Source organism: Pseudomassariella vexata (genome assembly GCF_002105095.1).
Source record: "Pseudomassariella vexata strain CBS 129021 chromosome Unknown BCR38scaffold_6, whole genome shotgun sequence".
In the NCBI taxonomy this organism is placed as follows: Eukaryota; Fungi; Ascomycota; class Sordariomycetes; order Amphisphaeriales; family Pseudomassariaceae; genus Pseudomassariella; species Pseudomassariella vexata.
Genome location: NW_024467961.1, coordinates 2506684 through 2533385, shown reverse-complemented (window position 1 = coordinate 2533385; position 26702 = coordinate 2506684). Strand labels below are relative to the sequence as shown.

The following is a 26702-nucleotide window of genomic DNA, read 5'->3' as shown; positions in this document are numbered from 1 at the left end:
CAGACAGACCTCTCTGGTCGGCGGTCACAGTTGCGTTATGTGCATATACTCGTTACTCATCAGCCCCACCTAGCGGGAAAATCGCTTATCCTGCAACCCAGCCCATTCAATATCGAGGCTCGATTATCTTCCCCAATTGAAGGAAACATCGAACGAGTCTTAAAAAGATGCATGACAAGCATGTGCCCACCAGGCCAGGCTTTCGCAAATGATAACGAGCCGACCGACACGCCTTTTGTATCCGTCCCTTGACACTTGAGCTCGATATGGCCTCTACGATCAGTTTACAATCATGTCGCCTCCTTTACCAGTGCCCTCCAAGGCGGCCATACACGCTCTTAGGGGGATCGCGTTAGGGACATCCTGCGCAATCGGACTTATTGTGGAAGACCGGCGACGGCGGATGAGTACGTTGAGAACAGCGATACACAACAAGAGAAGGTTGAAATCGTCGAGGGCGTATCATGGGGCCGCCGAGGCAGTTGCGATCCGCACAGACGATGCTGGCATACTATCTGGAGATGAACTGCAATGGCATTGCCAACCGCCAGTAGAGACCCCGAGGAATTCCCGAAGTCGAACATGCGAAGAATCCCAATGTCAAGTCTTGCAATCCTTCCAGCCTGCCCAGGAACCGACAGCAGCAGATGCGATACCAGTGTCGATGGCAGGCCAACGCGCAGACCTGCCGCCATCTATACCTGGTGGACACACGCCGCCTCCCGATCCGCGTATAGCCTCGAAACTAGCAATCCGGGCCGCTCCTGCTCCGCACATACCAAGGGATAGTAGAGGGTGGGCACATAGCTTTGGAATCGATGACCAATCGCCGGGGAAGGATAGGGCCCCTCAGCGTCTCAGTAACTTGCAGGTGGGCATCGCGAAGTTTCTCGACAAAGATGATGCCAGCCTAGACATTGCCGTCACAGCCTTCCTGAGGGAGGTTCAAATGGAGACTGTGTTCGCAGATCTGGGCCGCGGCTGGCTCGAGCTCTCTACAGCACTCTGCAAGAAATGCCAAGCAACCGGTAGATGGAGGGAAGCGCACAAGATTCTTGTTGCTGTGGTTCGAAGTCGTACCCTGTCAGAAAGCCAATTCTATGCCCACGATCCAATTCCGATTATGGATTGGGCTCTGTCAGAAGTGGATATCAAGGACAAGATGTCGAGCTTGGAGAGGCTCCGTTGGGTTTTGCCCTTGTTTACAGCAACTTTTAAAGAGAAACCTCAAGCCCACGCCGAGGAGGTCGAGCGCCTCGGCAGGACCATCATCCCTCTCTTATTTGCTTTCAACCAACCGAAGCAGACCCACAGTGTGTTCTGGAGAGCCTTTAGCCAGATAAAAGACCCCACAGCCTTCACAGCGTGGTTCATCAATGCCCTGTTTGAATACAAGGATCATAAGTCGGTTGTGAAGTATTTTCGACTGAACTTCTCCAAGATGGCTCCAGATGACCAATGTTTCGAACGGATTGCTGAGATGGTTGTGCAGTCCGTCGAAGAATTACGAGGCGGGCAAGTGAACAATGTAGTGCGTGCCTTGGCAGCCATGAGTGATCCTCCAAATCCACGTCCCTTGAAGGCGGGATGGCTCATGAGGATGTCACAGGCCCACTGGAGTCGATATAAAGATCCACTTCAATCCATGGATCTCTTCCATCAATACAAGTGCCTAGGGCTCCTGGACAGAATCGACAACCCGGAGTATGTCTATAAGGTCATAGTGCAGCTAGCGGTACTAGCCGGACATAATTCCATGGCCCAAGACGTACAAGAGGAAATTTTGAAGAAGTTTCCACATATGGCGAAAGACGTCGGCTTGAATGGTTACCTCGCTTTGCTCAAGGCCAAACTTGGAGACTGGGATGGAGTCCGGGCAGACTTCGCAAATATGGAACACAAAACAGAAGGACAGCAAGAAACCTACGATCACACCTTTGTCACAGTCCTGAAAGTATTCAGCGAAGACCATCCACTGGCGGAAGTGGAACAATTCATCCATTACTACACCAATGTAATGGGTGTACAACTAAACCGTTATATGGTCACACTTGTGGCTAACAAGTACGGTGAATGCCACGATACAGACGGGTTCATTGAGTGGCTCCAGAACTGCAGTTCAAAGGGCTTTGCACTAGATTCAAGCTTCTGCAACGCTGTTCTGAATAACTGCCGTAAAAGGTGGAAGTTCTCCTTTCGAAAGCTAAGACAATTATTTTTCGAGATGAGAACACTTGAGCCCGCCTGTGTTGACGGTGTGACGCGGAACATCATGCGTAGCGCGGCTCTAGAGGACCGCAACTACGCCAATACTACTCGACGGAGACTCTCAACCCTCAAGATCCCTTCGAACAAGTTGCCCTATGCTTTCAGGTCTGCCAGGGAACGAGATGTGTTCAATGCGATGAATGAGGAACTCATATGTGGTCATCCGGACAGAGCAATGTTGATATACCGGCGCGCGCTGCGGTACGGCATGCCATGGTGCCCCCGGTGCTTCCGTGTCGCTATCGCATCCGTACTGAAACAAAGGGGCGACAACCTCGGCGTGGCCATGAAACTCATCCACAATACACATCAGAAGGGGCACGATGTAAGTGCGGCTGTTGCGGTTTTCATCAAGACACAGATAGATGGGTTCCGGGGCTCATTCGAAGAGATTCTACTCCATCTGAAGACTACAATCACCCGCTTTGAGTCTGTGGGGGTAATCATAGACTCGTCGGTCTTGACACATGCGGCCATCGCGTGCGTCAAATTTGGTCACCATGCCAAGGCCATTAGTCTCTGTAAGTTGGCCATGGAGAGGAGCGGCACGACAAATCCATGCTTCTCGCGTCAGAGCCTTCGCGCACTCATCATGGCGTACGCCCAAAATCTCGACCTAGAGGGGATGAGGTGGCTTATTGAGTCTCTGCCATCCAGCCCCCTGGCTGCAGAAAGAAGTACTTTGAGACTTCTCAAGGGCACGAAGCGGCAGTTGAAGAGGTGGATGCTGAGTCCCCTGGTCATCAATATAACGCAACTGGTCCAGGATGGTATCGACGGTACGAAACATTGGCGAGGCATCCAGGTTGACGAAGGCTGCATGATTTACGAGGAAACACTTCGCATCATGGGCGAAGCGGCGGCATGTATGGAACGCAATGGGGAGGAGCTTCGGCAGGGGGACGGTCCCCTTCCCGATGAGAATATATAGTTACTTGCTCAGACCTAAATAGAGACGCAGTAACTAGTTGTATATATTTTTGTGTAGCAATATAAACGTATGCGAGCACGAATGCTTGCTTTGGCAGCCGGTTGTGTGTAACATATGAATTCGAACTGCCTTCGCTAGAATTCCGGTTTCACGCACATCTCCATGCAGCTGAGAACATTTCAGATATAATAGACCAAAATGCTAACTTGTACGTTAGTGAAATACCTATATTCAATTTGACTAGACTCGAGCACCAATCCAGCTCAGCCCCACTGCACTGAAGGTCGCCTGCTTCTTCTGTTCGGATCTGCCTCAGACACAAAATCAAATATGTCCATCGAAGGCGTATCCGTCTCGGTCACTATGAGAGAAGGGACCAATCTCAATCGTTCCATTTGGGGCTGAACAGTACCTACTTCATTTGGGCATGCACAGCAACGGTCAATTACGGTACAACGGCGCCAAATACTATATACTATATGAGTGAGCTCTCGGTCTTAAAACTTACGGGAAAGATGTCCATCTACCGAAACACTCAGGATCTGTTTCTCAATGGAAGCGTTCGGATATGGTCATCACTTATGGCGGCCGCGAATTCAAGATCTATCGGGCAATAGTATGACCTCGGTCGGCGTCCTTTGCGAACCTTTGAGATAGCGGTACGAAGGTGAGTAGAGGCTGTTTGCCGAAGCATGGTAGAGACAGCAGGAGAAATCACAAAATACATACTCCTTTCGAATCACCAGTTTCTACTAGCAATGGAATACAGCCAGATATGCATATCTAGATCTTAACCGGTCAAACATGATACTTTCATGATTGCTGACTAGCACAGGAATCACGGACCGGGGTCTTTGATCTTCCTGAAGATGACGCTGAAATATTGGAAAAGTTTCTCTCATACTTGTGTAGGGACAACTACGACGATGAGGCATATCCGACATCGGAGGAACCAAGTGCCGCTACTCTGATGTCACTAGAAGACATCATGGACTTGCCCGTGCAAGGCGAGGAGGAAGCAGCGGACAAGCATAACGATTCCTATGTCCTTCGATTGACGGGGACGGATACTCAGACGCCGGCTCCTATTTCGAAGAAGAAACTTATTCTGAACATACAGGAAATATAAGAGGGCACGGCGCCGAACCATGTGAGCAGGTGGCGCTTTCCGTGTGCGTTGATTGGGGAGTGGCATCATACTGAAGGGGTTCAGGATAGTATGGTCCTGCTCATGCGAAGGTATGCGGATTTGGCGGTGGGGTTGTTGCAGCCCATAGTGAAGCATGGGTAGAGGTTATAGACATCTACGTTGAAGGTGTTATAGAATATAGGCTATCAAGTAATAGAATAGACGGCGTATTAATGGTATATTAATGTATGATAGCCCGGTATTTTAGCGTAGTAATGGGTATTGTTTGGTTGTTTTTCCTATAAACACCGCTCGTGAGGGTGTTAAGTGGTATCTTAATACGTAGTAGCGTAGTTTCTATTATTGAAAATTACATGCCTTCTTAAACTAGTCAGCTAGTCGTCTCAATTAACGGTTCGGTATTTCAAGATAGAACCTGTGTCTTGAAAAAATATCGTCACATCTCAACACTCAAGGCTATGTCCGCTAATATACTGAAGTATAAGATCACCAGATTTACAAGCAACTCTAGTTAGTTCATTGGGCCTTGAGGCTCGTTTCACATTTATAATCCCTTCCTCCTTCTTTATCGTGAACTTCATACTTGAGCAGATACGAGTTTTAGTACTTTTGCCTTATATATAACATGGTCGAAAGATACGGTAGTCGCTTGCAATAAGAACAACACACAACATTGATACATGGTGTGAAGTATTTGAATACACCGCCAGTTTGGGAGCGTAGCGCCGACAGGGAGTTCAGCATGTCGCTTGATTCGTCAATTCATAGACCTGCAGTCGACATGTCACCGGGTTTCTCGTTTCCAAACTAACCCGATGTTGCTCAAAGCACGCCAGAACCGGCCAGCCCCTTGAAAGCCTACGTAGATATGTGCTTTTACCTCTCCAAGTCCCAGCCCGTTGCCATTTTCTATACGACAAGTTTCTGTGACACGGTGATTTTCTATGAATGTATCACCCTGTCAGACCAGAAGCAGTTGCCAGATCCTAATGATGCAGATCTCAAACCTGAACCCGGCGCGCAACAAACATATCATGGTCACTTCCAATATCATTACGATCCGGCTTCGGCAACAGCACCCAAACTAGTGGCGCCATCACAGTGGGACCATCTTCCAAGTCAAGATGGTACTGGTCTTGTCCCGCAAGCACAGTATACTCGATTCCCGAGCCACAAAAATATGAGCTTGCCCTACACTTTCAGTGGCCCCCAGACAGATTACACTCAGGCTCCGCTGTACGGGAATATGCAAGTGGGCCGGCAGGCCACAGCACAAGCCTCCCCAGCAGCAGTATAATGAGAGCCTGGACCCGAATCTTCTCCAGCTAGTACCCAGCCAGCCTTCTTTCCATCTCAGATACAGCCATCACAGCTGATTGCGAATATGCCATCTGCCCTTGTGGCCGGTGGGAGCACAGGTCAAAATACCCAGCAGCACCAACGTGACGACTTCTTCACACCCGGCGGGCTATTCAGGCCTGAGGAACTCAACCGCCCCGCTTCAGGCCAGTCCGTGTTAGACCAAGATTCCGTTGTTGGCGATTTTGGAAGGACGTATCATGCCTACAATGAGGGGAAATACTTACTGCCGAATAATGGTGTAAGCACTTTCTGTGTATGTGGCATTATAGATGTATTAAAGGTCTCGTATATAGGCAGAGCAAGACCGATTGGATTTCCAGCATGCTGCGTTCACGATCCTTCTCGGCGATAGATTGACGCTGGCTCCGATCCCTAAGAACCCGCAGCACGTCCTGGATGTCGCTACTGGGACAGGGATACGGGCGATCGAGTTCGGTACGTGCAAGAGGTATTTGATCTGGAGATATGCATTGAAGCCTTGGGCTTTTACGCTGACGAACCCCCCGCCAGCTGACAAAAGCCCACTCTCACACATCACGGGGACCGACCTCAGCGCCATCCAGCCGAATAACGCGCCCCCAAACTGCCACTTCCTCAAGGACGACGCCGAGGAGGAATGGGTCTTCCCGCACAAGTTCGACTACGTCCACCTGCGCTTCGTGTTCTCGTGCTTTAGCGATCCTAAGAATGTGATGAGGAATGCGTTCGGCTCCATGAAGCCCGGGGGATGGATAGAATTCCAGGACCCTTTCACGAATGAGCTTATCAGCGTGGACGGAAACATCGATTGCGAGTCTGGGGACGCTGTGGCTTGGTCAAGGTAACTGGGCTAATGACTTGTGTAGGCACGGCTTATCAGCGATGGGGCCAGGCTGTAGTCCGAGGGGTTGCGGCGGCGGTTGGGCGAGATATTGCCGTAGCACCGTATTATGCGGCTTGGCTCCGTGAAGTGGGGTGTAAGTTTTATTTTATATGTTGTTTTTATTTGCTCGTAGGATCTCAGAGGAGCAATTTATTGCAATATTGGCAGAAGTTCTTCAAAGGACTAATACTACATATACGAAGTAGTGTTGCGCACGCTGACGACTTGACTTGCCACATCTAGTCGTGGATGTTGTAGAAAGGCGAATGATCTGGCCGGCCAATCCGTGGTCAGAAGACCCCGACTGAATTTGGCTGGTCGGTACATGGAGAGGAACTATATCGACGGCGTGTTTCTGTCTACCTGGAAGATGATGAGGTCTTCGGGCCTCTCGCCGGAAGAGGTACAGGAACTTATGGAATCGGCCAAGCAAGAGATCAAGGATACGAGGAATCGCTTCTTTATTGTTGCGTATGTTAGCTCCCGCCCGGGCGGTGCGAGAATCTCCTGCTTACCATGCCTTTTCTTCTAGATACGCTGTGTACGGACGGAAGCCGACTGAACAAGAGCGCGCCAATGCTGCTCCACTGGGATAGAGGATAACACAAGAGAGCTTGGGAATCATGGGGTTGTTGGCAAGTTGAAACTGCACTGAACATCGTGTTGATCATACAAAAGGAAAAGACGCAATGATCAGTACTGGGAGCACTCATTTTTCTTCCGATGTGACAGATGGACAAGTTGCACCTTGAGACCACTACAGCCCTTCACAATGGCGGCAGCTTGTTTTGCTCGATAGCGCCGTGCGATTTGTTCTTATGAAGCCTAAGGACAAGCTGCCCACTAAATTGTTTCGGGCAGTATTCGAGTGTCTTGACTCTGGATGTAACGGACAGCAGCGATTGGAAGGCGTTGTGCACAGAAATGAGTGGTTTCGGGGCAAAGAGGTGAGGATTATTGGCCAGGGTTTTGGGCTGAGCTAGGTTGGTTAGGAAGGCAGTGGCTAAAAACAGCATGTACATTGCCAGATGGATGCCCTCTTTATGAGCATATCATTCAATGCCAATATTGAGACGAACTCATTCTGATGGATGCCTTGTTTAGTGTTTCATCGAACTCTGACCTTGAACATGGACTCAAGGAAGACTGCCTGTCTCGAGATATCGGAGTCAGAGAGAGCTACTTTGAAATTGGTGGCGCGAGCTTTGGCTGACCTTGTGCTGGGTTCTGAGGGTTCAGAGCGGCGGTTGCGTTGTTTTCCAACAGACAGCACCAACCTCTTGAACTTGTACGTGCTGGTTCCCTAAACAGCGACATAAGCCGAGCTTTGGGTCATGAATGTCCGAATCTTGAGGTAAAAGCTGAAGCGCTGCTATCCAGGACAGCCTAACTCGGCTCGCTTTCTTGGACTGCTCATGAAGCAAGTGTGCTGCTCCGGTCAATGGACATGAACCAGATGTTCTCCATAAGCTCCGAACCAACGCAGGTACGTCGGGAAGCGGTAACCTAAAATCACCGTCAAGCTCAAGTTATCTAAGCTTTCAAGGTCACCGGGTTTCTGTTCTCCAGGTCCCAACGACGAGGCGGGCACCTGGGAGCTTATGAATGCAGCGGTCGTCTCCTACATTATGAGTTCTGCATCTTAAAACGAACAGTGTCTTCTATCAAGGAGGCATGTTTCTGTTTAGGTTGAATATGGGAAAACAAAAATGATTCGTCTCTCCGCATCGCACGTCACCATTAAGAGGTACGCTACTACGAAGTACATCGAATTGGAAGTCGAAGTCCCACAGGCGCGTAGGCGCGTTTGCAGGGAGTGAGTGTGGGGTAACGGACTAGCGGGCGATCTTCCAGGGGTCTGCTCTTCAGGGATCTCCTAAGAACGTGCCTTCGACCTTGCCCAAAGCTGCCTTGTACGTCAGCTTCCTGCGCGTCCCAGTGGCTGTCCGGACAGAAATTGGAATCTCCTAGGTGCGGAATATGATGAATCAACCTAGATGGTGCCTTATAAGACACCCTCCCTCTGAACAACTGAACACTGTATTCATCGGCGCAGAAAGGTACCACTCTCCATTGGGAAGGTTCATCCCCATGCTCTCGAAGTACCTACCCCAAATTCTCCAATTGACTTTGCTCCACCCCACTTGGCACCAAAAGACGTCCGTGGCTTTTTGGATCATACTCTCAACTGCTGCGCCTGTCTTGAGCACCCAACAGCCACGATGGAGGTCGCAATGGATGTCCTCAACCAGGTGAAGGCGACGCCCGTCCACATTCTGTTTGCCGGGTTCGTCACATTGCTAATAGCAGCATTCTACACCGTAAGTACAGCTACGACCGACCTGAGCCGACCCGAAATCTAGACTAATGGCTTTACCATAGCTTTATGCGGCACTGCACCTGTTCGCCCCCAAGCCTCGAGCGCCTTTGCAGTCGGAAACGGTGTACATCACCACGAATCCCGATGGAACCACCTCGAAGAAGCAGCTTCCTTGCTGGCATGACCGTTGGCTTGCCGAGCGCCATGCAAGCGAGAACAAAATCGACGAAACAACTTCCGTCCCAGACACGGGCTCAATCGAGCCTGCCGAAGTCCGCATGAGTGTTGTCATTCCGGCTTACAATGAGGAAACGCGCATTCTACCTGCGCTCGAGGAAGCAGTCAAGTACCTCGACGTCACCTTTGGTAGACAATCTCGATCCGACACCGGCAAGAACATCACTAGGCCAGGCACGCCTCGCAGACACAATAGGAAAGTGCTACCAGTGCAGGAGCCGGAGCCCCTCACCGGATATGAAATCATCATCGTCAATGACGGCAGCAAGGACCGAACGATGGACGTGGTGTTGGACTTCTCGAGAAAGCACGGCCTACACGACATCCTCCGGGTCGTCACGTTGGAGAAGAATCGAGGCAAGGGTGGAGGTGTGACCCACGGTCTTCGCCACGTCCGAGGCGAATACGCCGTCTTCGCCGACGCCGACGGTGCTTCCAAATTCAGCGACCTGGGCAAGTTGATGGAGGGATGCGAGGAGGTAGAGGATGGCTGCGACCGTGGCGTCGCAATCGGAAGTCGCGGCCACCTCGTCGGGAGCGAAGCTGTGGTTAAGCGCTCGGCTCTCCGCAACTTCCTCATGCGCTCCTTCCATCTGGTCTTGATGATTCTGACCCCCCCTGCCACTTCCCGACTTCGCGACACCCAGTGTGGCTTTAAGCTGTTCTCCAGAGCAGCTCTGCCCCACATCGTACCTTACATGCACGCGGAAGGCTGGATCTTCGATATCGAGATGTTAATGCTGGCCGAGTCCGCCCCTGCGGTTCCCGTGCTTGGAAGCGATGGCACTGTTATTGGCAGTAGTCCCGGCATTAAGGTTGCGGAAGTACCGATTGACTGGCACGAGGTAGATGGAAGCAAGCTGAATGTGATCCAGGACAGCATCAGAATGGCTGTCGGGCTTGCGGTGCTTCGTGCGAGCTGGATGATTGGTGTATATAGACGACGACTGGCATGATGTCAAGGATTTGTAGGTCCGACCTAAAGTATGTATATTGACGAAGAGGGATGCACCACAGCTAATGCTGTGCTTTCTCTCAACGATGCTGACTTGTCTTGCTTCTATTTCTCATTTTCCTCCATCTATTCTGCTGCTGCACCGGGAACCATTACCACCTGATCTTCTGATGAGCCAGCAATATTTTCAAAACTGTAAGCTTGCTGAGAAAGCAACGAATGTGCCCTTACGACTTTATAAGCAATGGTCCTTCGTGAGCACGTCTCGGCGACGAGCGTCGATGTTTACATGTTCCAAGTGTCCCCAGCAAGTACCTGTCAACGAGGAGGTTTCTGCGTCAGAACGGAGGATTCAAAGGCTGTGTAGCATATTGCCTAATCGACTTCAGACCCCAATACATATGGTTGAAACGTCGGGTAGTACTCGGCCTCAACGAATCGTATCGGATGCCAATGGGCAATATTAGGATTAAAGACTACCTAGTTGCGAGGTATATGCAGAAAACCTAGAAGCCATACTATATACGCACTCCCTAATTACCACGCCGACCTGAGCTGAGCTATGCGTCTCATGCCCACTCCCTCTTGCCCCTTTATGTGCCAAAATGCAAGGCCGTGAACTGGTCATCAGCCTTGCAGCAGGATAGCTGCCGTGTTCCTTAAGAGGTTACAGAGTTGGTTTCATCCCCTTTCCCTGCTCCCGGGCTGGTTCCGCTACCATGGTATCGAATGCTCCCCAAGCTCTAAGTAAACATGTTGTCTAATAATTCACATCAACTCCCTCCACATGACGGGCAGGAAGACCATAGAAGCAGTCCAGAGCACCGAGATGGCATTCCACAAGTTGACGGGCACGTTCCACAGCCCCGTGTTCTTCATGTCGACCCAGATGGCCAGGAAGGCGACGGCGAAGAAGTGGTACGCCAAGTTGAGCGGGTTGTGGATCAGGCCACCCATGAGCGCCATGGGGTCGGCCGTAATGCCCTTCTCGAAGTAAGCGAAGCAGCCGCGCTGCAACTTGCCCAAATTCGGATCGGCGGCGCTGAAGAGGCTGTAGAGCGCCATGGCCAGCACGTTGATGATGGAGGTGAGGCGCTTCCTGCGCCAGTGGAAAGTGGACATGGCGGAAGCGATGGCGCCAGTGTCGCCGAAGTTGGGGATGCGCTCGGGGGCCAGCAGGTCGGTGAGGATGACGACATCGTTGAGCGCGACCGTCATGCCACCGCCCGTCAGCGGGTGCCGCATGTTCATGGCGTCGCCCAGGAGCACGAGGCCCGGGTAGCATTGCCGCGTCGGCGGCAGCCAGCTGTTGGGCATGCTGCGCGGGATCTTGTTGTCCTTTTCCAGTGCCTCGCGGAAAGAGGGTTGGATGACTGGAGGGAGGCTGGGCAGCACCACGTTGGAGATGTAGTTGCGGACGCCGCCAAGGGATGGGGCGGCGGCGGGGCAGTTCTCGGGCACGTCGATCAGGGCTCGTGTCTCGTGCGTGCCGATTTGGTAGAGGAGGACCGGGGATCCGTCGCCGATGACGACGTGGCCGAAGCCTGGGTGAGGTAGGGGGCAGTCGATCAGCTCGAGGGCGTAGAACTTGGACTTCACGATGGGCGCTCGGTCGATGTATTGCTTGCGGAATTTGGAGGCGTAGCCATCGGCGATGATGGTCAATTGGCCGAAGAAGAAGTCGGGCTTCTTCTCCCCGGTAGACTGGTCGACGGTGCGCGCCTCAACGCCCAGGATTTCGGGGTTGTGCTCGCCCTTGATGGTCTTGATGGCCTCTGTCTCTACCACGGTGATGTTGGGGTGCTTGAGGCACGTCTCGCGCAGCTTAGTGATGAAGCGGCCGTGGTGAAAACTGCATCCTGCCGGTCCCCCCGCCTTCTCGTCGCCTTTGGCCGAAACACTGGCGCGGCCATTGACAGATCGGATTTCTGGATACGGAATCACGACATGGTTGCCGTGGAATATCACGTCGTACCCGGTGCACGGAATGGCGTCGATGTCCTCAATTGTGTGTCCCAATCCCAACTGCTTCAGGGCCTGAACGCCGCCCGGTTGCATCAGTTCGCCCACAATCCGGTCCGGCTCCTTCATCCACCGCTCAAGGAGCAGCACGCTTCGGTCTTGGTTCGCGAGGGCAAAGGCAATGGCGCATCCGAACACGCCGGCGCCTACGACGACCACGTCTGCCTCGTGGTACATCTGCCGCCGTTGAGCGCGCTCATCTTGGGTGATGGTTTCCGTCGTCATGGGTAAGAAGGTGTTGTGTGTCCCTGAGTGCTTGTCTTGATCGTCTGGTGGGGAGTGGGTTGTAATCGTGGTGTGGCGGTCACCGCTAGCAGTTGGATCGAGCACAGGTGCGCCAGGGGTGAATTGTTCGCGTCTCTTCACAGATATTGCTCGAGAAAAGGGCGGATGTTCGAGTCGAAAAAGAGCAAGGAGAGCCAAAGATCGGTCTGAAGGGGACAGAGCTCCCTAAATCCTCCCTAACTCGCCTAGCCAATGTGGTGATGGTCTGATGAGATATGATTATCGTCCGATTGGCAAATCTCTTTGGAGTCGGGGCCCCTAAAAGTCCCTAAAGTTTATATAAGTGGATCCGCCGGTCATGTCGGCCCCACTCGGCGCCGACTTGCTCCATGAGGCCCGGCTGTACAGTTCATAGATGCGGAGTTTGATATTTACCAACAGTTTGATTAACACTGCCACGCGGATGGTTTTGATTGCGTATCAGTTTCATTTTTAGCACACTACGATTAGTGTATATATGTAACGGCGCTTATTGGTCAATCGATCTTGCTTAGCGGCAGGCTCTCGTGGTATCTTACTTTGGGAAGGCCCAGAGCTGAAGTCGGAGCTGAAGTCGAGGCTGAATGGCGAGGCTCATTAGTATTTTGGTCAGGCCAGATCTACATTCATAAAATTATGGTTCGTTATTCTAGTTCGGCTCGGAACGTCCCCTACTCCATTACAGCGTCAATCATGAACTCACAATGCGTCTTGACACCGAATCTCAACGTCTAGTCACGCGGCATTTTACAAGTTGTCTGATCACCCAAATTCCTCACATAATTTGGCAGCTTCCCCAGACTACCATAGCAAGGCTGGCTGGAACAAAATCGAACACTTTTGTTGTCTGGCCCGCTCGCACGGCTTTCGGTATAGCTGGGTCGATGCCTGCTGCATTAGTAAGGCCAGAAGCGCAGAACTCTCGGACGCCCTTGATTCCTTGTACGGTTGCCACGGCGACTTCCAATGGTGTTTCGTCTATATGACCGACGTTCCTCCCGCGTGGACGTTGTCTCCGAGTTTTCATGCACAACAGCAGTGTCCACAACTCGGCACGGCATTGGCTGAATATACAAAAGCCGATATTCCATACTGGGCGCAGCCTGTTAAACCGTCCCGTGACTAGCGTGATGTTTCACAGTATCGCCACCCGTGTTACTTGTATGCGCAATCGCTATCGCATGCTGTCAATCCTTCCACTCAAGCATTGTCACATTTAGAGCTGTGTCTTGCACCATTGACAGCGATCCTCTAGCTGCCGAACACTATGCGACTGAGGAAGCCCGTAGACTTGCCAACTCGATCATGTTGAATCACTAGCCTCTCGAACCAAGAGCCAACCCGCAGCCAGTCTATCTGATATTTGGAAGCACCAGGCAGCTTCCTAACCCCGACTTGTTACAGGTTTAGCGAGGGCTACCAAACTAGGCCCCTCGGGTCGAAGGCCGGAAACGATTACTGAGGGAGCTGTGTCAGGATCACCCAAGGGGACCAGTTGCTCGCCATTTCCACGGACAAACCGATCGAAATCATATTTCCTCTCAGTCACAACATCTTGGCTATTTTCTATGCTGGCCTCGGAAATGACTCGCCTTTATCCTACCCGATCGTTTGCCTAGGGAGTCCTTGGTGCCGCTTAATAACTCGATCCAGGAAGGAGAAGTTCTCCATCAGCTCCATAACACTTATGTACTAAGTCTTGGAGCACGCTGCGCAGTCAAAACAACACTTCCTATCAACGGAACATCCAGTCCGCAGATAGTTTTGGAATGAAAGTAGTACTCATCTTCGCAAAACAACCATTCGCTGGAAATTGAAACACTTTTCGACGAATGGAACGACCACTACATAATGGCGCTGATATGTTTGTTATTTCGCTCTATATATGACGATTTAGCAAGGGCAAGGGGTAAAGCTGGTGAGCTAGAAGGAGAATGTTCGAATGCGACGGAGGGGCTTTGATAGATGGCAAATACCATACTGTCACTTGCTATTAGATACGAGTGGGTGTAGTGTTCCTATAATACCCATCAGGGTTTTCTGTTGGGAAATCGGCTACCTGGCTCAAGGCCGTAAGGCGGCTCCAAGTAATGAACGACCAGGTACGGTACTTGTAGGACCCTCATGTAATTTCTAGAGTATAATCACATGTCCCATTCGTGGCATATATATATATATATGTGTGTGTGTGTGTAGGGTCTAGTGGGATCGCTGTTGACCTATACCTCAAATACAATATCAAGCTTCTGTAGTATGTGGATTTGAGATCTGATTGCTGCTCTAGTTTTCCATGTTCAACTGATATTTCCCCATTCCTGTGAGAAGGCGGGCATTTTACATGGTCCAAGGACTTACCCACAGAGTTGAAGAAAGCCATCACATCCTCGAGCATGGGAGCCGTGAGACTAGTACCCGAACGATGAAGTCTCAGTCATCCGAAACAACCAAGCAGTAATCTATTGCGCAAACTTGCGGACTCAGCAAGGAATCTGCCGACTAAGCAACTTTGCGAATTGACGGGAAACTTGGTCATAGTCCTGAAGTTTAACAATGTCGACTCTGTGTCCCGCAGACCGGTCTACGGTCTCAGCTGCCAGGACCTGAACTCCTCATATCCAAGCCGGAAATCGTACAATTGGAATTCCAACTATTCCAACTGCCAGGCCGAATCACGTCTCGACCTGATGTACACATTCTTTATTCCACGACCCGCGCTATTCATTAATCGTCAAGCCCCTTGCCCACTACGGAGCCGCATCCGTGTTCCCTTCAGGTGTCGGTGCTATTTTATCTTTCTGTGCCGGCACCTTTGCTTCTGCAACGACTTCATCTATTCCCTTCAACTGCGACTGGCCCATCCGTTTCGGCGTGATCCCCCCCGCCGACAGCGGCCGTTCTGCCTTTCGCGGACTCGCTGGCGGAGAGGATCCAGCATCCGAACTGACGCCGTCAAGAAGACTCTCGGTGAAGCTGCTCTGTATCCCTGGTCTTTCCTTTTCGCTTCTCTCACTCCCTACCATCGAGTCCCTGAATCCCGCGGCCTTCCCCTCGGGCGGAAACCCTGGACTATTAAGCGGGGTGCCCTTCTCGCTGCCGAATTCCGACGGTCCCTTAGACCTACGGCTCAGTCCCCAGCCGCCGCCGCCGCCCCCACCGGTACTGCTGGCAGTACTTCCGCTCGACCGCCCCCAGCCTTGCTTGCGCTTTTCACCGGCCCAGGAGGCCCAGCTGCCGATGTAAGCACCGGCTTTCGCGCCTACGGAATTCACCGTCTGTTGTGCTTTTGCGAGGTCTACCGGAGGCGCGGCAGCCGCTGCCTTGGACTCCTCGGCACGTTTACGCTGTGCTTCGCGCATGGCCTCCATATCTGCGTATAGCTTGTTGAACATTGTGCTTGCCTTGTCACGAGCTGTAGCGGCGTTCCGGCCAATTACCTCCCGTCCCACCGCGAACCGTTCATCGAGGTGAAGTTCCTGCACTTGCTGTTGAATGCGCCGCGAAACATCATCGATGGTCAGGCCACCCGCGCTGGAAGTCCACGTTAGCATCCAGCCTACCATACAACCTTGGGGATAGAAGAGAGCGGTGTAATCCCGAATTTCACATTTTCTTCAGATACACATGCTATTGCATTGGAAAAGTACGTACCAAGGATGCTTCGGCTCTACAATATCGAAGAGGTGAGATTCCGTATTTGCGTTCCAGATGCGGTAGTTCTCGGTCTTTGCCCAATACTCGACCCATTCGGAGCCAAAGTCCATCGCCGGGTCACCTTCGACATATGACAACACCGCTTTTGGATTATTCACGTTCTGTGCAAGGTAGTTGTGATACTTGACCGAGGATATCAATGACAACAGATATTCCTCAAACTGCATCCGGATGAACTCTTCACTGCCCCGGTAGCCCATATGATTGGGTCGCCCAGGATTTTTCTCGTCCCAAGTGTCGTTAACTTCTTGTGTGATGAAATCGATCCAACGGCGGTCTGAGGCTGATAGCGCCAGAGCAGATCGCAATGAAGAGGAGGTGATGTTGATCGTGTCATCATCGAGATTGATGAGTATATCACTATACCGGTCTTTTTGTTGCAGCAAGAGTGAGTTGGTACTTCCTACGATGTAGGATTTGGTTCCAAAGTCAGCAAGGATGTCGAGTTGCTGAAGCGGCGTGTATGGCCCAAATAAGCTCCCCTGTTTTGACTAATTAGATCCAAGTCCTTTAAATAGCTGTTGGGAAAATGCGTGGACATTGACAGTGAGGGTTTAAGCATTTGATACGGGTGAGAATTCGAAAGGGGGCATTTTAGAACAGAAGGTAGATCCGTTGGCGACGAGACCGGTCTTACCTTGCCAAATATCTGCAGCGGCAGGCCCATGTAGCACAGCAAAGAGTTTCGATCGCTTGTCCTCAAGCTCGTCGGTCTGGTCAATTTCTTTTCGTAGTTGTTCAGTTCTGGTCCTGCGCAATCCTGGAGATTCCTCAGCAAGCCCGGTATTAATGATATGAGGGAAAACTGCATCATGCATAAACGCTCGCAACGCGCTCCAAAGAATAGCATCTGTCACAACAGCCATGTCAGTTTCATGAGCTCTCCAAAAATTGGTTGTCCCCATGCTTGCCTACCTTGGGTTGCAATAGACAGCACTTCAGCAGTACCAAGGTCTGCCACTTAAACTCCCTAACCAACTCTCGCAAGCTCATTCCCAGATATTGGTCGCGATCTTCTTCCTCGTTCAACTGCCCCCGCTCTTTCTCCGCCTTCAGACTGTCTTGGAAGCGTCGCAAGATCTCACAATCGGTGAACTCGCGCTGGGCAAACCACGCACTCGTCACCACCGAAAGTCGTTCCCTCAGCATGCCAAAGAACTGTGGACTGTCTGCGATTACCACTACGGCTTTTTGTACGGTCGATCGGGTGACATCGGCGGGTCGGTTGAGCAGCTGGGATGCGTCCAGCTGCCGCGTGCAAGAAATGCCGAAGAGGGATGTTGCAGGCTGGTCGCCAACCGCGGGTCGGAGCAAGGTAAAATAGGAGAAGTCTTCGGTCGAGGCATGTGCTCCATCGCTCAAGGCCATGAAAGGTAGCAACGACCAGTCCCAGTCCGCTGCCGGATCCGTTCCTTCGGGTACTCCGAACCACTTCTCAACCTCGGGGCCTCGCGCATGGTGAAAGTCCACAACTGTGACGAGAGGAATGAAGATTGGCTTCGCAGCTACCGCGACAGAGGATGCCAAGCTTGCCACAACATCTCCGCCGTTTTCGAGGTTCGGGGTCGTCATCGCGAAGGTTGCATGCAATGTGCTAGCTCTTACAGCGGTGCTTCGTGTGCGGTCGATTTGGAGCAGAGGCTGCCAATTAACAGCCAAAGTCGCAGCTCTAGTTGGCGTCACTAGGCGGGTTGAGTGGTGAATCACACTTCTTGCGCCAGCTCGAGGTCGACAGCCGGCATTTGACGTCACCGCAGCAGGGCGTCACGGTGCTGGGAATCGAGGGAGTCGACGTCGTCAGCTGTCTCAGACTATGCGCTGCAAAGCATTCCTGGGCTCCAAATCCACCGGCTTTGGCACGAGTCGCGACGCTTGCTCGAGCAAGTAAACCAGTGTCAGGCGAGGATGTCGTGGTCGGAAAGGAGGCGGTCTGAATGTCGTTGTAAAAGTCCGTCTCCAACCAGTCCACGAGGGCGCGACAAGGCTCAGCGGGGCGGGCCGTGAAATGAAATAACTGGCGGGGATCTTCTCAACGCAATGTGAGGACAGGAGTAAATAAACTACGGAGTGGAAGAGACAACCTTAGGCCACTCTGCCAAAATGAATATAATCAACGCGATTTATGCTACGGCCTTCACGAGAATAAGGGCACCCAATAATACTCCAATGCTCTGGTTCACCCAGGATACATGGAGAAGACAATGCCGATGCGATGCGGAGAATTGACCTTTCTAGCTGCTGATAGCCAATGTAGGATCTGCCAGCGAAGCAATTCTTCTCAATGGCCAATAAATCAGCCAATGCTAGTATCGTTATGCAGTATCACCACGAGGGCCTTCGGTCAATCAGCTGAGGCCTCTGATTCCAAGTACTTTTGGCTGGACCAGGATGCATCTTGTCAGCGACAACAAATTTCCAGATGTTGCGATGAAAGGGTCCAACGGCACATTCAACCGGCAGGGGAGCCACGAGTCCCGAGCCAAAGCCCCCACCAGTTGAGACGAGTCCCACCCGCATACACATAGCCAATCAAACGACCATGTCCGACACCTTGCAACTGCTCGGCAGCTTCTCTTCCAATGTTCTGTTCGCCATCTCGCCGTTCTCAAACTGCAGATATTCTCAACTCGTCTACTGGCATCAGAGTCTCGAGCTGAACTTTTGAGAGGCGAGCCATGTATTCTATTGTCCCGAGGCCACAAGACATGGCAGTACGCCAGGTGTCTTGCGTTGCATGAACGGAAGTTGATTGAAGTCATCTGGAAGCTTTGCCATCTATCGATATCCAAGGAATCTATGTCGCATCTCGGCCCGTTGATCTTGCGATGTGGCACCGACGGGTATTGCCTTTGCTAATTTCAATTGGATACCGCGGGTACCCAGCATATCTCTCGTTCCGGCAGCTCCGTGGGCAGGCATGTCGACATTCCTCTCCTGCGAACCAAGTGAAATAGGGACCGAAAGCATCGACTTTGCTGTCTAACTTGACGACTAGGGTCCGAGTGGGACCAACATCTCTTTCGCGGGACACAGGTGGTCCAGGGCCGCTGAGCTCAAAAGCGCAACGCCAAAGCGGTCGGATCCACTGGATGCAAGGTCAATACTCTCGAGATGCACTCGGGTTTTCTGCTAGTCAACGACGTCACTTCGTTGTTGTTCTGATTGGCTATATCACTCTCGCCTCGTCCCTCACAGTTGCCATCTATTTCATTTGATCAAGCCGCTGGCAACTCCGTTCCAGGTGTCGATTCAAGCCATCAATCTCACCATCACGGTGAATGTCGTGGTCCAGGCCACCGCTTCTGCCTTCTTTGCCCCAATGTCAGATTCATTTGGCCGTCGACCTCTCCTCCTCTTCAGGTTTGCGACATACGTAGCAGCTAACACCAGACTGGAGATCAATTAAAGCAATTATGTGGCCTTATTAGTTCTTAGAGGACTTCCAAACGCTGGCGGCTCGGCAGTGGTCGCCATTGCGTCCGGCTTTATTGTGGATGTCGCTGTCCACGCGAATCGTGGCAGCATGCTCGGGCCTGCCATGGGTACTACTCATTTGGCACACTATATTGGACCTGGTGTTAGGCGGCTTGATAACGCTGAAGACCGGCGACTCGGCGTGGGTGTTCTGGACCCTCGCTATATTCGGGGCCATTGCATATTATGCTAAGGCTCGACGTAAGCGCCACCGGAGTAGGGTAAAACTGGCCGGGGGAAACTCGTACCGAACCCGCTGACTGCCGTATCTTTCATCATCTATGCGGACATGTTTCTGACTCTATAGTGTGCGGTCGTAGTCTATGCCGCGTGGTACTGCATTTAAACATCGACTCTCATTATATTCGGGTCGGTCTATCATTACAATCAACTTGCTGTTGAACTATCATTCACGCCCGGCGGAGGCGGCGTCGTTGCAGGCTGTTGCCGGCAAAACCATAGTCTGGAGCTACAGAATCGTCGCAAAAAAGGCTGGCATCAACGTGAGATCCCACGGCAGCCTTCACACTCGCCCAGCGAGATCCAGCTCGAGTTCAGGTTCGAGGCCGCAGCCATCAAGGGTTGCGAAACAAGGCGGTGGGAAGAGACGCGGCGATGATAGGGCCCAGTCCGACAAGAGAGCTCGAGGCAAACGCCACTAGGTAGGGCGGTCGGTATGGTAGGGATATATTCCCTACACGGACCAGCGATTGTGAGCCGGCAGCCGCCATGGCTTCTTGGAATGGGGGAGAGGCAGTTCTCGGCGTTTTCTTTTTCTTTGGTGCTTTGGTTATTTTCATTGGTTTTACGTAGGCGTTTGGTTAACGAATGGGGTAAACCAAAGAAGAAAACAGGGCCATTTTGTTTTGCGTTGCGGTAGACCTCCTGGGCGGGACTATGGCAGGTGAAATTCAGACAAGCTCTGTACACTATTGCACTAGATAGTTATCCTCTCATTACGACCACGTAAAACCACTGGAAGGACTGAAGTTATCGGTCGAGATAACATGCAACTCGTCAATTAAATATGAAGTGAGGCGAGGAACAAGTAATCAAACTCGAAACCGCCGCATTATTGGAATATCCAGCATGCAACTCTTCGTCTAACCGGCAGGCAAAACGACGCAATAATCTTGTCTAACAAGTATGCTTGTGACATCCCTATAAGAAGTTGTACATGTCAAATCTGTGGTCATAATGCGTTGTATTTTTGCACAAAAGTGCATCGTCAGTTTTAAATTGAGTATATAAAAGTTACAGATTTTAAAAAGAACAGGGGGTATCCGCTCATCTGTACAAAACAGCAAGCCAAATCAGCGATCATTCCTTAGGAGGTGTCCATGTATCCTTACTTAACCAACTGTTCTCTATCTCTAGCAGAGTTAATCTTCTAGAGCCCTGCTTCTACACCGCATAGCTAGACGCCAGAAGAGCTGGACCCAAACTCCGACTCTGATTCTCCCAAGCGCATGTCACCTAAACCATTCCTCTGGTGGAAGTCTCCAAGAGGAAAAATAAAAATTGAAAAAAGGAACTCGGAAAGACAAAGGTCTAGTAAATATGTATATTGGGCCCAGAATCACCACTGGAAACAGAGCCAAACTTACGATCCGCATTCTTCCGGATCGAGAAGCGCGACAGGACGCTCTTACCCTCGGCACTGTTGACGCTAGTATCGTCGCTGTGGTTTACCGTCTTGAGTGACTTAGGCTCGATGTGTGATTGCGGGAAGATCCCCCATCCCTTGGACGATGTGCCCGACCAGCACCAATGGTCTGTATAAGACCCTAGTGTATGATGTCAGCCTTTCAATGTCATCGGGGGAGGGTTCTGAGTGTGAACCTACAGCTGATATTCTTAATGGTTTCCCCCTTGTTGAATTTGAGCCAGTTGCCCTCGCCGCTTTGGTTCCACTTCCACCTTGCCAAGGCCTGCATATTACTCGTTCCCTGCATGCGCACTTCGTTGCGCGGTGGCGGGTCCAGACGTACCGAGTCCGCTTCGAACGCGGCACGCACTCCATCGTGCCAGCCGATGCCCCATTTGCCATCATACCTGAGTGGGAATTCGATGCCCACTATCCTGGCGCCCACGGCAAACTGCAAAGCCGTTCCTCGATCGGGAGGGCTACGCAGAATACCGTTAGCGTTCTTCCTTGTCTCGGTTGCCACCGCTGTTGGCAGCTTGCCAATCTCGCGTGCAATTCCTTGCATTACCGTTTGGACGGGCGGGTTCGGGAAATAAAGGTCGAAATTGTCCCGGCTGTGAGAATGCATATCGGCGCCTTCGACGATGGTTAGGCCAGGGACAGCAGGCAAAGGGCGTGGATGCCTCGCCATGTGGGCGAACAGCTGTTTTTGATTGAAGAAGACTGTCGAATCACTCTCTTCGATGGTTTGTCCTGTTTGAATGCAAAACACACATCCGTAGAGCTGTTCATCAATATTCTTGATCGGCAAGTGGCTCTTCTGTAGGATGCGGAGCCGAAACCCGATGCCGTGGGACGTAAAGTTGCCAGAAGCTGCATCCTCGGTCAGTATGTTTCAAACATGCTGAAATGAAAGCCATGGCTCACAGTCATTATTCAGATCTTGCTCTACCGACCTATAGTCGAGTTCAAACAAGCAATGATTACATTTTGCGACAACCATCATCGAAAATCCCTAGAGGAATATAAGTCTGGGCCTACCAATCGCCTGGGGGGTATAGGGTAATACGTACGCCTACTGGTCTCTTAATCCTCTTAAATCCGAGTTCGCCCTTAACGGCCTCCTCAGCACCTTTACAAAAACCTTTGAGTTGGTAAAAGGAGCTGTAAGGTCCTATGCTGCAATCGGGTGCTCGCGATGGCATGGGCGGAATGGCCTCGGATTCAACCGGAATGATGCCTGGGTCGTCCATTCGCCGTGCTTCAGGAACTGCTGGTGTTGAGTCGGCACGCGACTGACCCTGAGGCTGAGGTGTGAGTGTTGATGAGGATTGGTTCACAATGGTGTCGGGATAGTTAGTGGATATGGATTGATTCTGGTAGACTGGGGGGTTGGCGGAATATTGTGGCGGTTGTGATATACGGTTTCCTGGGGAGTAAGGACTGCCTGGCGTCGTCGAAATGACTGACGAAGTTCGCTGTGTGCTAGGGACAGGACTCGTAGCGCCGTCGTATGGAACACAGTCAAATATGGAACTATTAAATGAGTCGGTCGAAGGCTGGCGTTGTGGATGGTTGTGGCCAAACGATTCCCCTACCTGAGGATAGAAGCTCGGGTTTCCTGCAGAGGCGTTTGTATGAGTATGATTGTCGACGGCACTATGTTCTGGGATTGATGGGGGACCATTGGCAAACACGGACGAGCCATTGGAGGGTGGCCGACTCAGACGCATAGAGCCGCTAGATGAGGGATTGGAAGACTGACCGGAACCGTTCAAAGGTGGGGGGGTTGAGCCTGTACGCAAACGATTGTTCTGCCACTGCATCGAGCCCGCACTGTTGTAGGATACAGACTGAGAAAGCGAGGGAGAATGCTGCTGCTGCTGCTGCTGTTTCAACTCACTCCCCTGCGACATCCGTGGCTGTATTAGAGGAAGGGTGGGAGAATCGCCGGGAGTTACGGGAAGACGGCGTTCAGTGGGATCTCCTTCGTCAAGTTGCCTATCGGGACTCCCAGGAGGTGGATTCCCAACTTCCCATGGGTTGGTCGACGGTGGTCGCGGTGGAGGTTCTGAAGCGCGATCTGAAATCCTGGACCGGTTGGAATTGCTTCTGTCCACGGGCCTGGCATTCGATGCGCCTTTCAGTCCTTGATCCGGTCCGGCCTGGGCTCCCATCATATTACTCAACTGCAGCTCGACTTCGTCCATCGTCTTCTCGGAACTCGATGGTGGTGCATCGATGATAATGCTGGCTCCGTCTCTTGACATGTCCATAGGGCTGGGAGACACGGCGCGAGAAGGTTGCAGCGGCGCAAGCGTGGGTGCAGGCGCAACAAGCTTCATCCGTTTGAGGATGTCCACAATCTTGGGCGCCGCATGTCTGGAGGCCTTTTGTAATTCGCTAAACTTATCGCCATCAAACTCATCAGGCTCAATATAGTCGTCAAAGTCCCATAGTAAATCCTCCAACTCGGATCGAAACTGCCCGATTCCATCTGTAGCGAGTTTAGCCTCAGTCGCAGCGAAAAACAGAAACAGAAACAGAATCAAGTCACAAATACTGTCTTACCATGTTCCTTGATTGCATCGACAAAATTGGATCCATAGTCGTCGTTGTTCTTCTTGCACAGAGGCTCGATTTTCTTGAGTGCCCTCTCACCCTCTTTGGCTAGGTTTTGAGCAGCCTTGAGCATCGGCGCCGATACATGTTCGTCGGCGTCCCCCGCATTTACTATAGCTTGGTTTGCCTTCTCAACAATCTCTCTAAAGGGCGCGACCACAAGCCGCTCCACTTCTTCGGCCATGGTGTCGGTCACGGCGGCGCGTGTGCAGCTTCGAATACGTAAGAAGCCGGGCGACGTGTTGGAGTGGGGTGAGTGAGTTCAAGATTAGTAACACGAATGCGCCAGCTTCGGTGTGTCGTCAAAGTCTTATGCTGGACAATGCTCAGGATCCTTGCCAGCAATGAACGATGTTACAAAACATTGAAGGATCCCGTGTTAAATCGCACCGACATTGAGAAAGAGAATGAAGAGGAGAGCTGGCTGACAGGCTCGTCGTCGGGCGAGAGAGACCCTTGAGAAACGGTTGCAGAGAGGCTGAATCCCGCTGCAATAGTGTACTATCCCACTTGAGCTAATGTTTGGAACAGCTCTAGGGCGACCGGATTCATTCACGCTCGCCCATATTGCTGGGGCAGTCAAGAAGCATGCAAGGGTACTAGGGGACCACCTCCGCTGTGGCACTCGATCGTCCGTTGGTTCGTCCTTGCAAAGGTCACTGGTTACACCCTTGTTGACAGGGGCAGGGTATCCAGGCTGCGCACAATCGGCCTGGTAGCTGGGAATTTGCTCTTTCATCAAAGATCCGAGGACCTCTGGGCCTATCCCGCAACAGTGCCTATCGTACCCTGAATCCGGATATGTTGGCATCACACCAGGAAATGCTGTCCAGCCGTTGCGGCTATGCTCCATGTGACCGGCTGACCCCAGAACAACCCCTTGGGTATTGCTCACTGGCATTCGTGGGGTTGCGCGAGAGATTGTCATCGTTAATGCGACCAGTCGCTGCGTCAGTTATTTCAAATCACCCTGTTAAACATGCGTTTTCAATAATTCATGGTTATTGCGGCCGCTCCTTCGATGTAGGTTTCTGACCACCGGCAGCAAGTGGTGCAACCGAGGCGTCACTCCAGTATTACCCGCTTCGCAACTGACGAGTCAAATTTCGCAACTTAGAGACTTCAGGTGTGACTTCGGCTGGGATCAAATCCCAGAGACGGTGAAGCTCTGACAGTCTATCATTCATTCCGACGTAATAGACCGGACGACACTGAGAGCAACATTTGGCTGCACTTGCTTCAGATTATTTTGTTTTAGCTTTGGCACAGCTACCCGTGAGCTAGCTGTGAGTGTGAAGCTTTTCCAATTGGAGTGTTTAGGAGGAACTGCCCGTTCTAGCGCCCAAGCTGTCAGGGGAGTCTCTCCAACATCAAAGATGGGGACAACCATGTTAAATCTATTGGAAGTACGATGCGTCTTGGAAAGCTTCACCTACCTTGCTACCTTTGGGTGTGATCCCCATCGATGCACAAGTCACAGCTACATACCTCTGCGACTCTAGATACGACAAATAATCAAATTCGCATGGTGACCATCGGTTCGCTTCAAATCCTTCACGAGAAGCCTTGCGCCGTAGGTATACCGCCAAAACTGCCTCGAACTTGCCCATAACCGATCACGTCGAGTCCAGTTTTCGGTTTCAACATTGGACCTCTCAGAGCCAGGCTGAACTTGTCAATCAATATTGGCTATTATGAGGCTGCCTAAAATTCCGCCCTGCGAGCAGAGAAGTCCCTCATATCTAGATCGTAAACGGCGGACCTTGGTCAGCTGGGGTAAATGCTTGTGTAGCCTTGCGACGAATCCCAGCTTGCGATATTTGGGAGCCTAGCTGCTTTGCACTACATAAGGGCGCAATTGGCGGTAAGATAACAGGCGATCCCACGCGTGTGGCTTGTGTCACTGCGGTGGCAGGCCGGTCTCGTAAAAGCTTGTTAGTCTTATGCGATCTCAATTTGGAATGCTTCGAGAATGTTGACGGTCTTTCATGATGACATTATCTGGTAGAGGGAACGGGCTGAAGCCGGACTGTTCGTCGTTCAGCAACCCCGTCGTAATTGGGCTAAATTGCATCTGTCATAACAGACTGATCGTTCGTAACGTCAGGTCATCGACTAACAATTTTCCTGTCGCTCAGTAGAAACACTGTCATACCTAGGTAGCAGCAGATGTAGTGATTTCTCATTTTCCTATCATCTCTGTAAAAAAAAATTCACGCTTCAGAACCGTGGCTCTACATTTCAGAGGGTCGAGTTTTTCATATTACTTGGATTGGCTGCTAGCCCTAATTGCAACATGCACCAACGTCAAGTGGGTCGATAGAGTCTCCTAGTACAGCAAGAGAAGTCGTTCTGTGCTGTGTACGTATACCTAGTGTTGCTGTTATCTTAAGTGGAGATGGATGGTCCGACGTTCCTGTCTGTAAGAGTGAAAGCTATTTTAGTTTTATCTACATGCAAGCCTAAAAACGGCCTGTTTAACCCATCGCTCAACGCAGTGAGCCGCTACTTCCGAACTTCACCAATTCACAGTAAATTCCGAAGTATCGCTCAAAGTTCGAATATTACACTTAGAAGCATCCTACTTTGTTACACTTCTACGTCCATTTCAACAGCCGCCTTCATCAAACCCATCGATTCTACAATCACGGTCAAAAAGTCTCGAGCCCACTTGACCTTACTCCTCAACGCGTTGTGTCAAAATGGATTCCTCATCTTCAGTAACTGAACATAGAGGATACCCCTACAAAATCTCTTATGCACGTTTGAATCGCAAGCCACGAAAAAGGCCATAACATTCTCCAACTACTCGCGCTAACAAGGCCGCCTAGCGTGCCAGGGGCGTTAGTATTAGGCGTGTAGCTAGCCGATTCGAA

At 51.4% G+C, this 26702-nt stretch overlaps 9 protein-coding genes across 9 annotated transcripts; 5 read left to right on the top strand and 4 right to left on the bottom strand.

The window, feature by feature from the left end:
- The first annotated feature begins 142 nt into the window (after window positions 1-142).
- BCR38DRAFT_432944 (uncharacterized protein) lies at window positions 143-3299 on the top strand. Its single transcript, XM_040860217.1, has one exon. The coding sequence runs from the start codon at window positions 293-295 to the stop codon at window positions 3197-3199; it is 2907 nt and encodes a 968-aa protein (XP_040716645.1). The 5' UTR covers window positions 143-292; the 3' UTR covers window positions 3200-3299.
- Window positions 3300-3714: 415 nt separating this feature from the next.
- On the top strand, window positions 3715-4328 carry BCR38DRAFT_484908 (uncharacterized protein; the record flags this gene model as incomplete). Its single annotated transcript, XM_040863806.1, has 2 exons — window positions 3715-3759; window positions 4035-4328. The coding sequence occupies 2 exons, from the start codon at window positions 3715-3717 to the stop codon at window positions 4326-4328; spliced, it is 339 nt and encodes a 112-aa protein (XP_040716644.1).
- Window positions 4329-5733: 1405 nt separating this feature from the next.
- On the top strand, window positions 5734-6881 carry BCR38DRAFT_514217 (S-adenosyl-L-methionine-dependent methyltransferase; the record flags this gene model as incomplete). The annotated part of the gene is made up of 5 exons (XM_040865064.1): window positions 5734-5949; window positions 6005-6146; window positions 6222-6481; window positions 6532-6667; window positions 6817-6881. The coding sequence occupies 5 exons, from the start codon at window positions 5734-5736 to the stop codon at window positions 6879-6881; spliced, it is 819 nt and encodes a 272-aa protein (XP_040716643.1).
- Window positions 6882-8807: 1926 nt separating this feature from the next.
- On the top strand, window positions 8808-10086 carry BCR38DRAFT_341810 (putative dolichyl-phosphate beta-glucosyltransferase; the record flags this gene model as incomplete). Its single annotated transcript, XM_040855896.1, has 2 exons — window positions 8808-8894; window positions 8956-10086. 2 exons carry the CDS (start codon window positions 8808-8810, stop codon window positions 10084-10086), a joined length of 1218 nt encoding a protein of 405 aa, XP_040716642.1.
- A 349-nt stretch (window positions 10087-10435) lies between these two features.
- On the bottom strand, window positions 10436-12768 carry BCR38DRAFT_432942 (squalene epoxidase-domain-containing protein). The gene has a single exon (XM_040860216.1). It carries the CDS (start codon window positions 12330-12332, stop codon window positions 10854-10856), a length of 1479 nt encoding a protein of 492 aa, XP_040716641.1. The 5' UTR covers window positions 12333-12768; the 3' UTR covers window positions 10436-10853.
- A 2347-nt stretch (window positions 12769-15115) lies between these two features.
- Window positions 15116-17654, bottom strand: BCR38DRAFT_341017 (transport protein Avl9-domain-containing protein; the record flags this gene model as incomplete). The annotated part of the gene is made up of 4 exons (XM_040855834.1): window positions 15116-15899; window positions 16020-16564; window positions 16720-16932; window positions 16998-17654. 4 exons carry the CDS (start codon window positions 17652-17654, stop codon window positions 15116-15118), a joined length of 2199 nt encoding a protein of 732 aa, XP_040716640.1.
- Window positions 17655-19224: 1570 nt separating this feature from the next.
- On the top strand, window positions 19225-19803 carry BCR38DRAFT_514208 (uncharacterized protein; the record flags this gene model as incomplete). Its single annotated transcript, XM_040865063.1, has 1 exon — window positions 19225-19803. A coding segment is annotated over one exon (264 nt), but the record flags the coding sequence as incomplete, so codon positions are not given.
- A 1304-nt stretch (window positions 19804-21107) lies between these two features.
- BCR38DRAFT_484903 (uncharacterized protein) lies at window positions 21108-24010 on the bottom strand (the record flags this gene model as incomplete). Its single annotated transcript, XM_040863805.1, has 5 exons — window positions 21108-21343; window positions 21403-22077; window positions 22132-22219; window positions 22278-23701; window positions 23776-24010. 5 exons carry the CDS (start codon window positions 24008-24010, stop codon window positions 21108-21110), a joined length of 2658 nt encoding a protein of 885 aa, XP_040716638.1.
- A 97-nt stretch (window positions 24011-24107) lies between these two features.
- Window positions 24108-24997, bottom strand: BCR38DRAFT_198542 (uncharacterized protein). The gene has a single exon (XM_040854079.1). It carries the CDS (start codon window positions 24752-24754, stop codon window positions 24206-24208), a length of 549 nt encoding a protein of 182 aa, XP_040716637.1. The 5' UTR covers window positions 24755-24997; the 3' UTR covers window positions 24108-24205.
- Window positions 24998-26702: the final 1705 nt, after the last annotated feature.